We start from the raw sequence: 16,516 nt of genomic DNA, 5'->3' as shown, positions 1-16,516 counted from the left end.
AGCAAGAACAAAGTACTGCTGAAATGTGTTTTTGACTTTTCATGATTTAAGAGATTAAAGGACAAGTCCACCTTCATAGACATGTGGATTGAGTGAACGCAGCAATATTAGTAGAACACATCAGTGAGAGTTTGAGGAAAATTGGACAACCCATTCCAAAGTTATGAATTTTTGAAGTTTCTGCTCAGTCAGTGCTGGATGAGAAGACTACTACAGCTTGTGATGTCGCATGTGTACAACGATATAAAGAAAACATAAAGAAAATTCGACATATTTTCAATTTTCTTGCATGATAAAAGAGCGCTTGCCTTGCCTCTTTCAGAAGGCAGGGGGTATAATATTACCCTTAACATACGTTAGTGATGAGTCGAGGAAATGTGCACTGTTTTCAAAAAATAAAAATATGTGAAATTCTCTTTATAATTATGTTCCTTATATTGTTGTACGCATGTGACGTCATACACTGTAGTAGTCTTCTCATCCAGCAGTGACTGTGCAGACACTTTAAAAATTCGTAGCTTTTGAATGGATTGTCCAATTTTCCCCAAACTTTCACTGATGTGTTCTAATAATATTGCTGCATTCATTCATTCCACATGTATATGAAGGTGGACTTGTCCTTTAACAATGTAAATTTCAAGGTGTAGGAGAAGAAAAGGGGTGATAGTAAGTCTCCTAACTTGAGCACATTTTGATTTAAGAGTAATGTCTGTCATTGAGTTAAATTCTTTTATTTTGCACTTACGGGCCATTCACCCCTCAGAATTCAGAGTTTCTGGATAGATTTTACTCACCACAAATCACACATCAGCAAAGAATACACCTTGTTTCCAAGGAAAGCATACATTGAATTTGAACTGCGTGTGCCTATACAATGTGTATAGCATGACTTATGTCAGCCTTGTCCATGCTTAGTGCAGTGAATTGAACTATTGTTTTGGTTATTTTTAGGTATATTTTCTTGTTTGTGTGTGTGTGTGTGTGTGTGCCATTCACACATTGCGAGGATTTAAAAAAAAAAATAAAGGTACATACAACATTACAAAACTGTAGTAGATCATATTTTACCACAAAATATCAGATATATAGACAGTAAAAATGCAGCATATATGTCCAAATAGATAATATATTCTATTCAGGAAATTTTGCACTGAATAAGCAGAGGGAGGATCAACATGTACACTACATTCATGTTTAAATTTTTGATGCCTTTTGTATGGGTATATCATTTTCACTCCAAAGAAGTATACTTGTAGTCAAAGCAAGAATATCAAACGACAAGAAAAGTTTGCAGAGTTGATATGTTTAAATAGCTCCCTCTAGTGGTAGGTGGCTGTAAAAGGCATGTCATTAACCCATCAATTATCAGGTCATGAGAGGATGCAAAAACCATTTTGCTCCAATGCATACAAGCTGTCTAGCCCAAGGTTAACTTATTCGAAGGCCTTCCCAGATTTTGGCAGTGATAACCCCCTCTAGTGATGAGATTGAGTCCAGTCTATAGATATAGTGACCTTTACACAGGCTGGTTCAGGTTGCTGTGCTTTCCTTTGTGATAGAAGAATGTTCAATGTCAGTGAAATTTAGATATGTAAATTAATGAAAATGTCAAAAGTATCATAAAATTTTTAAAGTCAATGAAATTGAAATAAATCTACTATTTTTTTTTTTGTTTTTGTTGAAGACACCATTTCATCCAAAGTATTTCTGTGAGGTTATTGTATGTTTTAACTTATAGGCAAAAATATCTTTGCTTGACATCCAAAAGCAAAGAACCAAAGTCAGGTATGACAGACTGAAAAATCAAGATTTGATATTTGTGATTGCTTCAATAGTTTTACAATAGTTTTTATAGTTTCAATAGTTTTGCTTCAATAGTCCCGATGATACTCGGGCAAGTGTCTATTGGAAATGCGTGTTGTAGCAAAATCACACCGTCCTCAGTGGATTAAAATATGTAGAGACTATTAGATGTGTGCGTGGTCAAAGCATGCATGTAGTGATGATTAACTTGATAATTTGATTAAGTGAGCTTTTACAAAGCCTCTGTCAAATCAACAATCAGCAACTCCAGTTAATACTCTTTATGAATATTAAAGTAACTTTCAGTCGTAAAGGACAGTTACTGAAATGTGTTATGTACTTGTAAACAGAAAATAATAGTAAAAACTTCCTATTACATGTCTCAGTGTGTTTTAGTCCAAATAATGCTCCATCCACTTTTTCAAACTCAAGTTTAAAGATATGTGTATCAGATTACTTACTCGTCACCTCTAACAATAACTAAATATTTTCATCGATAGAAGCCAATTTTATTGATGAAAATCTTTATATTGTGTATCACATTTAGAATGCCACTTGTGCACTAACAAAACGAATTTATTTTCTCTATGTTTTTACCGATTACACCCAAGGATTTCAAGCATTCTGAAATCATAATGGTCATACAAAATATATGCCGTGTGTGAATGTTTTACAAGATATATTAGTCAATTATGAATAACGAATATGCATATTATTTTGATTATTTCTCTCTTTTTTTTTTCAATCTCTGATAGAATTAGATATTTTAAATCAATACTTCATTCCATCCAGAAACTGAGAGCTCTTCCAGACAAGAGAAGAATATCTCTTTTTAATCATCTTTATGAATCTTGTTTGTAAAATACTGATTTGAATGATAAAACATTCAGATGCTCAAATGAAATTATGTTTGTAAATCTTAGCTGTAATCTTAATTTGAGTTTTGGAGTTACGGGGCGCTTCCTGACCTGTCAATGAAACTCGCAGAGCTTGTGCTAGCTGATGCAGTGCAGGCAGATTGCATGATATTTTGCGTGGTCTGTGGGCGGAAATAAATGTAAAGCCAAGCTGAGCCCCACCTCCACAATCATGCCTTGAAGGTAGATTGTTTCAGATTGAAAGTGTCTACCATTAAGCGAGCAAGTCAGGATTGGGAAAACCTCCCAACATTTAATAGCAAATCGAGATTCTGGAATTGTGATCACAATAATTTGCTTTCAGACATTGGAAATATCTCACTTACAATCATGATTCTTCTAATAGAGGTTACAGTCATGATTACCAGAGAGATTTCTATTTCGTCTGAACGGGGCGTAAGTATGATTGAGGATGTTGGGCGTGGAGCTTCTTTGGAAAATCAATACTTTCCACCTGTATCCTTTGAAGAAAAAGGACTGTAATGGATTGATGGAAAGTGTTTTTTTTTTTCTTTTCTACCATCTGCTGGGAGCCTAGAAGTTAAGGTTGGCTTGATTGATTAGTTGTCATGCTTAATGTATTAGTGGAGGGGGAGCGAGAGTTAGAGAGCGTAAACATTGGGTATTGATCCAGAACATGTGATGTATGTTTGCAAATTGAGTCGCTCTCCGTCTTTCATGATTTCCTTTTTTTTTTTTTTGCAGTGTTTTCCATGTGTGTGTGTGTGTGTGTGTGTGTGTGTGTGTGAATAAAACTCTGATTGAAGGGGTGGGATGGGACTTGGTTAGGGGTCGGGCAGTGGGAGATGTAATAGGAAGCAAGAGGTTGGGGTGGGTTACGTTATCAAAACTTTTCACGAGTTTCAGCCCCTAATAGAAATGCATGCTTTGGAGATGATAGAGGTTTGCATGTGGTTTGTGGATCTCACGTGACTATTAAAATCATATGATTTGTAGTGCTTTGCTGTGTTAGTGAACTGAAATCTAGTGGTGGAGGAAATCTAATTGCTTTCTTAATCTTGTAACTTCATCCATGATTGAAGTAGAAATGCAAATTGTACAAGTGTACAGTGATGGGGGAATGTACTCATGAATTTACTGGTGTCTTGAAATAAATTTAATCCATGGTTTTAAGACATTTTTCAATTGGAATAGGATGAAATATGACACACTTTTCTATAATCATCAGGATTACATGTAGCTCATGTTATTTTAACTGAGAACCACGTGCGAGACAATCAGTACAGAGACATTTTGCTTTAAACCTGCTTGAATGTACTGTAAAACATGATATATTCGCGGCATGAAATTTTCGCGAATTGGAGCCGACGGCCTTTTTCGTGGCATGAAATTTTCGCGAATTGCTACTGGCATTCAATGCATGTAGTGTAGACAAAAGCTTTCGCGTGCATTTTAATATCGCGAATTTTGGCGCTCGTGAAATTCGTGAAATTAAAATGCACGCGAAAATTTCTCGTTTTACAGTAAATTAAAACCTTTGTTATAAGACCGGAACTGCTATACTCCTAATGAATGTAATGTGTGCATGGAATGGTGTGTGTAGGTATTTAGTGATTAGGATTTGGCATTATGTATGGATCTTTTTTTTGGGGGGGGGGGGGGGGACGAGGGAAAGGGTAGGAATTTTGTGGGAGATGGGATAATACTGGCAGTAGCAGACATTAATGTTGTCCAACTTGAGCCACTCAGGCGCCTGGCCGGTGGCTGAGGTTCAAGTTGCAAAGCGACACTGTGTTTGTGGGCAAGTTTATCTTTGTCATAAACAACTGTCAGACTAGAGTTTGCCCCGCCACTCCAACCATGATGGAGGGGGATGCAGCCACTGCCAAAACAAACTCTCTTCCGGGGCGGCGACGAGCGCAAACACATGATGGAACTTGACACGGTCAGATTCTGTTTAACCCCTCGAGTCCCGAATCCCGAATTTATACAGCACATCGGAGTTTACGAAAATGAGTGTATGATGCACGTTTGCTATTTACAAGCCTTTCAAGGACGATGGTGCAAACAAATCCAGCTTGCCCTTCATCAAATCTAAAGGGACCGGAGTATGAGTGGATTCCATTGGATGAAAATTATCTGTTTTTGTTAAGATTCACTCAATTTTTGTGGGACTTTTTTTCCCTTCTCTCTCTCTCTCTCTCTCTCTCTCTCTCTGTTTTGTAACACTTCGATCATTTTAAGAGTAAGCTATCCTGTGTGGGATTGAATGTGGTCCATTTGTGGCAGCTCCATGATCATGTGATGTGCTTTAACCTTTTTACCATCAGTGCATTTGGCTGTATTGAAATTTGCCAAAGTATCAAAATTCATCAATACATCCAAACAAAGAACAAATAAACAAACAACAAAAAGTTATCTAGAACATTGCACTTGAATGAAACAATTGCATTAGTGTTGCATTTTGGGTCACTATGAGACGCTATTTATCTGTTTAAGACTAGTTCTGAGTATACTACGGCAAGTGTCTATGGAAAATACATGTTATAGCAAAGCCAGCCCATCCTCAATGGGTTAATGGACAGTTCCAGACCAGTTAGATGTCAGTCTAAAAGGAAAGTCACATTTTACAAATGCATTGATGAAAATTTCGTCAAAAGTAGATATTAAAATGTGGGAAGTTATAAGATTGTGCAGTTTCACTAATTTTCACAAAAGTTTTTAAACAGTCGATATGAATATCATGTAATCAGTGAGTTCATAATGTCATTGTCTCACAAATTGCAGTGTAGTTTATACATGGAATTGTGGAGGGCTTTCAAGTGCAATTATGCCCCAGTGTCACATCTTGATATACTTGACTAAAATAATTTCAGAATTCTTCACCAAGGAATCAAATTGTGTTACAAACTGTTATAGCAGGAGAATTGAACTTTCATCTTTTTTTTTTTACATGTGCTCAATGGAAAATTTGGAGTTGATGACATCATCAGATCAGTCAGTTGCGTATACATTCATATCAACTACTCAGGAATTGTGTTGCAGCAAAAATTGGCAAATTTTTAACATCTTGAAATTTCATCACCTCCTTACTTCAAATCAGTTTTCTATCAAATTTTCACCATTGCACTAGTGAATTTTTTACTATCTTTTGAAACTAACTGTCAACTGATCCAGAATTTCCCTTTAACCCATTCCATACGGGAACCTGGTGGCCTGTGTATTAAGTCTGTTGGGATTTCAGAATGTAGTATGGAACGGGTAAGATGTATGTTTACTATATTAGATATATGCAAGCTAAGGGAAACTGACCAGAAATATATAATTTTTCAGTGAAAAAATTGAAAGTTACATCATCCCAAATCACTGGAATGCACATGAAGCATGAACAGGAGATGCAACCAAACCTCAGTATTAAAGCATACAATGTGTGAGCTCTATGTGTCTTCTACATGGAGGCACCCATGGTTATGGTCAGGTATTATATTATTGATTTGGTATCCCAATTAGCGCTAGAGCTGTTTGTCTCCAGACCAGATGTCTTGCCATAGCATCTGTTGCATGCAAACATAGAAGCTGTGGCTAATTTCTATGTATGCATTTTGATTGGGGGGGGGGGGGGGGGGTGAATTGAACAGCTTGCACAGTGCCAGCAACTCTGTATGTACATTATGGTATACATGTTGTACATTATGGTATACATGTACATGGTACAATGTATGTATGATTGATGACTCCTTATCATGAAAAACCTGATAAAGATTCCAAACAGCAGCTTTAGTTTTGATAAGCAGTACCTTCCATTTTTCTAGGCATTATGCTTTCAATGTAGGTAGATTTGCCTCGCTGTATGATCTGTAACAACCTGCCAAAGACATGGTGGTATTAAGAGCTAGCCACTAGATAATACTATGTATGTAAATGAGAATATTTGCTGTGAAGTTGAGATGCAGTTTTGCCTGTGGGGAAAACAATGTTCACACACAATATTAAAGTAATTGCAAGACACCACAGTAACATATGTCAGGTAAAAGCAAAAAGTGTCTTAGTTCTCAGATTTCAAACTTTTATTTCTGTATTTAACCAAAAAAAAATGTCATTAAATTGGCTTTAATTTGCAGTTTTGCAATATTCAGCTTGAATCTTAAATGTAACTTCTCAACGTAGCATAGAGACTGATCACATGCATACATTTACAGCATGTATGTGTATGTACATCTGTATAACTTTGAATTAACATGGTTTGTATATATTTGTAATAGTCCTAAAGGTATTTAATATCTGCACATTTTATATGCATACACACATGCACTCACACACACACACACACACACACACACACACACACATATGTGATTATTTGTGATTAACCTGTTTAGGACTGGCTGATTTGCTGCAACGCGCATTTCCCATAGACACCTGCTGGAGTATTCTCGGTACTAGTCTGCAACGGGTTAAATGTCCTGGAGACAGAGACAAATTGTTGTTTGTCATTTACTTTGTGTTTTTCTTCTCTTGCTTGGGGGAAAATCAAGATTGACTGCTGTCTGACCATCTGAGTCCACTTCGTAAAATTGATCGTAGCGTACGGCCCTTTTTAAACTCCTGCAGCCAAACGGAAGAAGGGAGAAAATCCTGTGTGCTATTTTGCACACTTTTTTCTGTATTCCATTTGGGTTTACACAGTGGTAATGAGCTATTAAGTCTGTGTTTACCAAGCTTTAGGATTTCACTTTGGGGTTCACACACACACAGCGTGCAGCTACTCAGGACCCACATGTGCTTTGTAATGTGAATCAAATATTGACACAGCTGTCCAAAATGTGACAACAGAGGGCAGTATACTAGTTTGGCTGCAAATGGTATGGTATCAACAAAGCATCTGTGTGTCTGTGTGGCGGCGGGGGGGGGGGGGGGGGGGGTTTCAAGTATATATGTTACACAGTACACACAAATGTATGATTTTTTGTGTTTTATCATCCTGTGAAGTAAGTAAAGGCATGAAAAACAATACCAATTTTACTTTAAAAAATAATCATAAATGTATGAATAACTGCAACCCCATTTGAAAATGCAGGTGTGAAAAGCACTTGGTAAACTCAGAGGATGTACAAATGTATGCATTGATTAGTTGTGAACACAAACCAAAAGAATTGACTTCAATCAGTCCAGACATTTTATAGCAAAAAAGATAACAATAGGTTAAGATCAATATGAGCTGTAGTTCGGTGACTAGCTGTTTGCTGAACTAAATTGTGATCAGTTATGATTCTATTAATGCAAAACTCCAGGCTCCCATATTGTTGAAAATTGAATTGATACTACTGTTGGTACCACTACTATTACTACTACTCTTCCTCCTCCTACTACTACTACTGCTACTACTACTTCTACTACTACTACTGCTATTGCTACTACTTCCACTGACTGTGATGATAATGATAATGCTATTTAAATAGTATTATCATATTTATTATTAATTTTGTAGTATGTACAGTGCTATTTTGCTATTATTGTTATAATTATTATCATTGATGATATTGACATTATTCATATCATATTATTTTTGGTGTTGCCATTTCCTATCCTTATGCATGACCATGCTTCGAATGACGCTCACCGCTCGGCCAAGACTACCATTGTGTTGGGGGAACTCAATGCTTTTAAACACAGATCACGTATAACAGCATAAATGATGCATCTACTTGTAAAATAAGGTCTTATTCACTCTGGGTAGTCTCGTGGACGCAAGGAATGCTCTCTCAGAGGTCCTTGTCTTCATTCATACTAAACCCAACATTGCTAGGCACCCATTTCCATGCCTGGATGAAGGGGGGCCAGGTTTGATAAGGATGAATGGGCTTGGCGGGCGTTGAACCCAGAATTTTCTGTCTAAGATCCCAGAGTTCTGTTCACCCTGAATAGACTCGCAGTCACATTTTCTCTATTATGTCTCTGACAGTGAACATGAATCGACATTACAGTACACGTTTCTTCTCCTTCTCTCCCCCTCCCCCTCCGGTTGCCATAGGATACCAGAAGAAGAAACAGACCTCATCGTTGATGAGATTGCCCGGCTGTTACAACTTCCCGCCAGCATATTCTCCGTCGTGAGGTAAGCCTCCCCTCGTCTCATTTTGCATGCTTCCGGGGGAAGATTGTGGGGGTGCAGATGAGGATGAATGTGACCACACGAGCAAGCATAATGGAAGCTTATGTAGCATATGCCAGGGATTTTTCTTTTTTGCTGTTGTCTTTGCTGTGGTGTAGTTCTCTCAGCGCATATTAATGTGAGTAATTGTGCATTTGTGCATGTGTATATGTGTGTGTGTCGGCCATGTGATGTTTCACTGAGAGAGCAGTGTCAATGAACTGGCACCTTCTCAACCCGTTCAATGCCAGGGACTTTGAACAGTGTGTACAAGGCTATGGGGTTTTTCTGTCCCAGTCAGCACTCAAAGCACGCATAGGGTTAAACAACAGGGAGGCAGAATGGTGTGATGCCTGTGGACATTGTTCGGTGCGAATCAGTTGTCTTCTATGGCTGAGGATTTCTTCCATAACTTGTTCCTAAACATCAGTGAACATTTCTGCAACTGTGCATCGATAGTGGGTGAAACTTTGGATAGATTTTACCGCAGTAGCTAAGAAAGCATCGGTCTCATATTAAGCCCCTTCAGAAGGGTTGGACAGCTAGAACTTTAATACATTTCATAAGTGCCTGACCCAGGGGGCACTATCACCACCTGAACCAGCTGGCTCAAACCAGGATTCTTGTGATTGAGTCCATGATCCTGTCCACTGAGCTGCAGCTACTCCTCTGTAATATTAGATACACCTGTACCTGGCCCTTGTCTTCCTATCGTTATAGGTGTACCGAGTCTTTCAAAGCCTGGTACTATGATACAGTAGAAAACAGAAGTACCAGGGTGAAGTGTATCAGAGATTAAAACTGGAGGGGATGTTTTTGTGTGTTTTATTGGTTGATGCTTTATTCTGCAACATCTATCAGGTTTGGTTGGCTTGCATATCAACCTAGATAACTTTTTTTTTAAAACCAAACCATTTAACCCTCTAACCCTTTTCGTGTGCTGAGAAACATCCATATTAAATGCCTTATAAATGTATTGTATTATTATTATCATTATTATTATTATTATTATTATTATTATTATTATTTAATACCATTCTTTGTTTGCCAACTGGTTCATGTATGCATGCTAAAGTGCTTTCATTGCCAATTTGCACAGCTACTTGTATCTAGAAACTAATGGCCAATGAATAGAGACTACATATTCCCCCAATCTCTATTGTGTCATCATGGCGCACCTATTGGACTGAGGCACATTGCTACACCTTGGTGGGCATGCCAATCTTCAACTAGGTCAAGTTTGGATGGATAATGCTGATGAAAAAGCTTGGCAAGTTCTGCTTTGTGTGTAAATGCATGATGCCTATGGAGTTGATGGAGGTAATTTCCCCTTCTCCACAAACAGTGGAGGGATGTGATTGAATTTGCAGAAATCAGTGTCACTATGGAATCAAAGTTAAGATTGGCAATCTCTTCAAACAGGACAAAAAAAGAAGAAACAAGCAACTTAACCACACATCTTATTGTTTGAAATGAGCAATCAATTTGATATCTACTACTTTCATATCTAAGTGAGATTGAAGTCTAAAAGATGGCATGCATCAATGCAAGTCTAGGTCTGTAGTTAGAACATCAAAGCAAGGCTTGTGATAGAGCTTTAAGTTGCTTATATATCAGACTTCTGTAGGATTTTTTTAAAGATTTATTTATGACTTTGTGTGTGTGTGTGTGTGGGGGGGGGGTGGGTGGGATTTGAGTTACATATTGTTAATGAGCCAGGATGTGATATGTTATTGTAGGCCAGTGGTCTGTTTGGTTTCAAGGCTATGCTTTAAACAACTGGTAATGTCAGCCAACCTGTGAAGCTGGGATGCAAATGGAAATGCCTCTAATATTGCTCTCTGATTGGCAGAGGTAATAAGATTTGATTTGGTGGATGTGCAACATAGATGCAGTTTTTGATGAAGATAATCCTGATGTCATCGGCATTCGGTGTTGAGTTCTGCTCATACCTCGACAGAACCTGTTCAAACCTTAAACTAATCTGCTCTACAGGCTGCGTTCACACTTACAGTACAGTCCATACAAACTCATCATGGTTGTATCAATGATTTATGGATACCGCAAAATGGCCTTTAGGTGCTTTCACAGTATGTCACATGCGCAACCTGTTTTCAAGTTTTAACAAAGTGGAAGTATCTCATTTTGATTTTCAATACTTCATTGAGGTCATGTTCTGCCTACTAAGGTAGACATTTTGAGTTGAGATATAATGCAAGTTTCATATCATAATTTTGCTCTTTGCTTTTGTAAAAGTGGACGAGGTGACTGCAGATGCTTATTATCAATCCCCTTCCCCACTGAGACACTGTTTAATATTCAAGGCTTATGTCGATGAAGAAAATGTAGCACGTGTACAACACAAGCTGGTTTAGAAAGCATACTATTACTGGATTAGGAAGACCACTGCCTGAATTTGTATGGAGGTAGGACTAAAATCTTCATTTTCTTTACATTTTTACCAACATGTACTGTTCATGACGTTCTCATTGTTATATATATATTTTTTTAAGCTGACCAAGATACTTTTTAACATTATTGTTTGGGATTTGTGGACTATCAGTGGTAACGAGTCAGTGCAAAGTTGTTGGTTTTTTTTTTTTGGGGGGGGGGGGGGATGGGGTGACTGACAAATTAGAAGTGCTGTAGCATGCTCTACTTTTTGCCAAAATAGTCAATTAGGGGAAATAACTGTACAATAAACATCACACACTTTCCCACATAAATATATAGATTTTACTTTTATGTAAATATATATTTCGTAAAATTATTTAGTAAAATATATATTTCACTCATGCATATAAAACAGTTTTCTCATTTGTGTGTTGTTGTGAATCGGTGAGATCATTGAATTATCTATCAATCTGGTTCTCTACTCTACTCTCTCTCTTTGCCGACAAATTTCCTCAATCCACCCACCCCTTCTCGTCATTTCTGCTCCGACCACAATTTTGAGAAATTCAATCGAGTGTGTCGAATGGGAGAGGGACTGCTAGAGGAGGAGGGAGAAAATGAAGAATCATTATCGTCTTGCGTCTTACTCCTCGATCTCCCCCTCCCACCGTCCCCGTTTTCCTCCGTGTCGGTAATTGTTTACCGTTGATATCCACTCTAAATAAATCCCAGAGTGCATGGGTGTGTGTGTGTGTGTGGGGGGGGGGGGGGGGGGGGCTTTGGAGTGAACGTAAACAACCAGCTAGTGTTGCACGAAGAGAATAAGGAAGAGATTTAGAGAGACCGAGATTGAGAGGGAGACATTTTGTTTCATAGATTTCATCCTCTCGTCAATTTCTCGGTGGTCGGCCGGGGACTAATTCGCTTCACGCGCCTCCTTCCTGCAGGCGTTGGGGGCAAGGTATTTTCGACACACATGCATTCCAGTGCAGGCTTCAGTCCCATTCAAACAAAACTCACTCACACACACACACACACACACACACACACACACACACACACACACACATTTATCCCTCCGTGGTATCTTCATATCATTACATCACCATGCGCAATGTGCCAAGCGGCAGGTCCCACTGATTTTACCGTTTGCCTGTGGCCGCCGGCGACAACAACAACGTGCACATTGGGCCGACCGCACCACCAACATCATCATCACTCAACCCGCTTCGGCCTATATTCAGTCACAAGTGGCTTTGGCTTTCGGAATGGAATAGCAACGGCAAGAGGGATTCCTGAACTTGGCGTCGGGATAGCTGTATTATCACTGTGGGTCTTTTCCCGCTTTGGCTGCTTCATTCTCACCTTCTTTCTCCTATCCCTTTCACTCTCATCTCTCTGTCTCACCATCCCTCTCTCTTCCTCCTACACCTTGTGTGTGTGGCCGAGTGTCTATTCAGAGCCGTCATGCTTGCATGTGATCATTAGCTGTGAGGTGAGTTTTGTCAGAGATTTTCACACTTTCTCCTATCCTCATAGTCCCATCTATTCAAAATACTTATTTTTTAAATAACAAGGTCATACTCAAAGTTGTTTTTATTTTTTATATTTCTAGATTAAAAGAGACGATAGCAAACAAAAGTGACTTGAGTAGCTCAAGTGGAAGATTTGACCACTTAACCTTTTCCCCTTTTCAAATCCCACATCTACCTCACAAGCATTACTCTTCTTCATCACCATACAGTGCGCTTTGTATTATCCTGCAGTGTAGCATGCATGAGCGTTTGAGAAAGTGGACAAACTGGTTGTGACCACAAATGGCTAAGTTGAGTTCGTAATAATGGCATCACCGAAAAATGCCATTCATAAGTCTGCATTGCCATCTTAAAAAAAAAAATGAGTGAAGTGAGAAAGGGTGGCATAAGTTTAGTTTGTTCCCAAATGTTAGGCTTATTTACCATTTTATAGAGATTTTGTAGAGTAATTATTCATATAGAGTGTTCAATTTGTTTGCTTTATTACAACTATGCAGCAGAGCTGGTTATTGGCTTCATAAAACTTGTAAGCCAGGAAGGTCAAAAGTTGTACTACTACCCAGTATATGCAGCACTCTGCAACAAGTTGCATTTATGCCACAGACTGCAGACTCCTCAGCAATTTCTATACAGTAGCTAGGTTCACCCGACAATTCTTAACTTAAAGATTAACTCGCCGTTTTAAGCTTTGATGATTAGTGTCCGCACAACACTTAATCTTTAAGACTAACTTTACAGTTACACTCAAATGATTGAACCACAGAACCACAAGAAATACATGCTTCGTTAGTGATAAATCTGTTGTACAATATGACGATGCAGTAGTGCACAACATGCAATGACGTTGACCGGACGCTAAGGGAGACTAGGGTTCACAGAGAGGTCATGCAAACTTTTGAGTTCATTGACTATCCTGTCCACGCGAAGTTAAACTGTGAGTGCTGACCCTACATTGACGTGAATACTGTAAGCACTGAATTGATCAATGTTTTAGTAGTAGCCATGATAAAAGAAATGGGCGTACATACTCAAGCAGGATTCGAACCTACAACTTCCTGATCTCCGGACAGGTATCATCTCCACTAGACCACCGAGCTTCCATGCGACAACAAGTGTTGGTTCTAATCCTAATATAGCATGCAGCGTTTACTGCGTAATTATTCAAATTCATGAAATTCTTCCATCGAGATGTTTTGATTGCAACTGATCGACAAATTGCCTTACGTCGACATAAATAATAAAAGACACTTCTGCTGTCTGTTTCCTGTATTGGCCACAGCTGCTACACCCTGTCACATGACTAGGTCATGTGACCGTTGTGAGCCCTATCTCTTTTTTTAATGCCAGTTGGTGCATCCCCTGGGGAATGCAGAGTCACCATGTTTCTCTGATTCTGTAGGAGGCTCCTGGAAAACATCAAATATTTCTTTCAGGCTGGGCAAAAGTTTGTAATAGCCTCCTTGTGTTGTGAATCACTTCTGCCAGTTGAGATGCACGTAACACATACATATGTATTTCCTAGTGTGGCTTTGTGGAATCTCAGTGAGTGTGATGTGTCAATGTTAACAGCCCTGGGAATGGTTTGTTTGCAATATGGGGGGTAAATGTTTTGAAGCTTGATCTCGTGGATGAGGAATTATGTAATCCTTTAACTCTTTCTTTGCAAATAGATGACTTTTATGTGATTGTTTTTTTTTTCCATTAATGGTCTCTTATCAGTTACATGTACATTATGACTGCTTTTATGTTTGTTTGTTTCTTTGTTTTTTCAGGTGTAGATTTGTTAGTGTCTCATGGCCAGAGCTTTTTTTTAATGACACTTTGTAGGTTGATCAGAGATTTGCCCAGTAGTTACTCGGATAAATCCAACCTCCCCCCCCCCCCCTGCAACATTTAAAGTTTTACTCATAATAACCTGTGGTATTTAAAAGGCCATATTTGGTCATATCTTGTCACTGGCCTGTTTGACATGTGTGTGGTATTGCATATGTGTGATACGTTGTGTGATATGTCGAGACATAAAATTCAGTCGTCATTCATATCTTGTCCATCTTATCTGAAAGTGAGGCATTGACTCAAATGTTCACATATGTGACCGTGCACCTCAAAACCAACATAAAGTCGCACACACTGATTTTGCGTGATGACTGAAAATAAGTGAAATGGGTCAACCTAGCCGAACTTGACTTTTTCATATTTTCTGAAAGAGCGGGTCTTCTTTTATATTATGCTAAAATTTGGTATCATAAAACGGGCAGGAAAGTGTGTTTTTTTAGCAGTTTATCTCGAACATTTTTGGTAGAATAGTGTGATAAGGTGTGTCTTTAGAATCCTTTTTTCATTTCTGAAAAACCTTGTCCCCACTCTTCACTTTCGACTCTAATAACTTTTGAAAGAATAGTGCTACTGCTTTGAAAGTTAGCATTAATTATGGACAGAATGTGTTAATGAGGCATGCTCAATTTCAGTTTAATCTGATAATCCCTTCATTGTTGTTACTCTGGCGGTTTACTTCCTGTTTTTTGTCCCATTCATCGCACAGCCAGCACGGTTTGGTAAAGATTAAGCGCTTGAATAGACACTGTACTTCCGAGCCTTTTTTCTCAGTTCACACTTTTCCTGAGTTTGTGCTCTCTTTCCAATATTTAGATAGGTTAGGAGAGTCCATTTGATTTGAGTTATACATCATTTTAAAGCTTAAAGTCTGCTCTTTCAGAATATGGTATTAACTAAAAATTCATGTCTGGCGACTTTTTGTTTGTTTTGAGGTGCAGGGTCACATATGCTATAGGGTCATTTGCTTCATATCTATCCAGTTATATTTTGTTAGAATCCTGTCAGGGTTATTTAAAAGGGCCCTCATTACACAGAAATGTGTGTTGCCTGTGTGAATCGTTTATGGTTAGGCCTACATACCAATATCAAATATTCAAATTTGAAATATAGCACTTGTGACTGCTTTTAGGTTGAGATGTGCAAGACATATTGTTCTATGGTGAAGTTGGCTGTTACACAAATTCATTGTAGCCATTGATATCAATTTTTAGTGGAATAATGCATGCATACAGGTAGACTTGATTACTACGTTCCACAAGGAATGCTGTTTTTCAGGGAATTAAACACATTCAGATATATTTGATATTTTTTTTAAAACCTCATCTTGAGTTTCATGCCCTCTTCTATTGGTCATTCATTCTGTTTTGTATGTTGTTTTGTATTTGTACAGTGTGAAAGGGAAGGAAATCACAATCCGAGTTAATGCGTCTTCAGAGGGCCTGACTCTGACCGACATAGCTACCAAGATCGGTAAGTGATGCTCCGATAACTTCACCCCCCTTTTCCCTCCCCAGTTTCTTTAAGGGATCGTATATAAAATGGGATGAAAAACCCAATCCTTGATGGATTTTAAGAGGATCGGCCTGGATTGTCCTAATCTGAGCTCAAATAGCTTGTCTTTTTCCCCTTCTTTTTCTTGAATGGAGTGCTTTTTATGCTGTATGATAATAATCATTGCTAGGTAGTTTGAGTTTGCTCCATTTGGATGAGTTGTTTTTGTCATCCAAAAGTTGAAAACATGGCTTTGGAATAAAAGGTACATGATGTATCTCTGCTATCTCACTGAGTGTGCTTTTTATGTAGAATATCTCTTTTGTTTTTGCCTCTTATCTTTTATTCATTTTTTAAAAAATATATAGAGGCTGTTTGCCCTGCCTATTCTGTATCTTGAAGTAGTTCAAGGATGAATATTAAGAAAG

The 16,516-nt window shown here is 38.3% G+C and overlaps 1 protein-coding gene across 1 annotated transcript in view; it reads left to right on the top strand.

Moving 5' to 3' along the window:
• Positions 1–16,516, top strand: part of LOC139714257 (uncharacterized) — a gene marked incomplete at its 5' end in the record, with an annotated part of 135,579 nt that overhangs the window by 96,602 nt on the left and 22,461 nt on the right. Inside the window, 2 exons of the mRNA XM_071625972.1 lie at positions 8,713–8,796; positions 15,988–16,067. Coding sequence (XP_071482073.1) covers positions 8,713–8,796; positions 15,988–16,067 — 164 coding nt within the window. The remainder of the gene's footprint in view (positions 1–8,712; positions 8,797–15,987; positions 16,068–16,516) is intronic.

Source organism: Diadema antillarum, unplaced genomic scaffold (genome assembly GCF_040938485.1).
Source record: "Diadema antillarum isolate AM-2024a unplaced genomic scaffold, OU_Dant_1.0 seq00002211_RagTag, whole genome shotgun sequence".
NCBI classification, from domain to species: Eukaryota; Metazoa; Echinodermata; class Echinoidea; order Diadematoida; family Diadematidae; genus Diadema; species Diadema antillarum.
The sequence above is the reverse complement of the archived record's forward strand: the minus strand, read 5'-3'. Positions and strand labels throughout refer to the sequence as shown.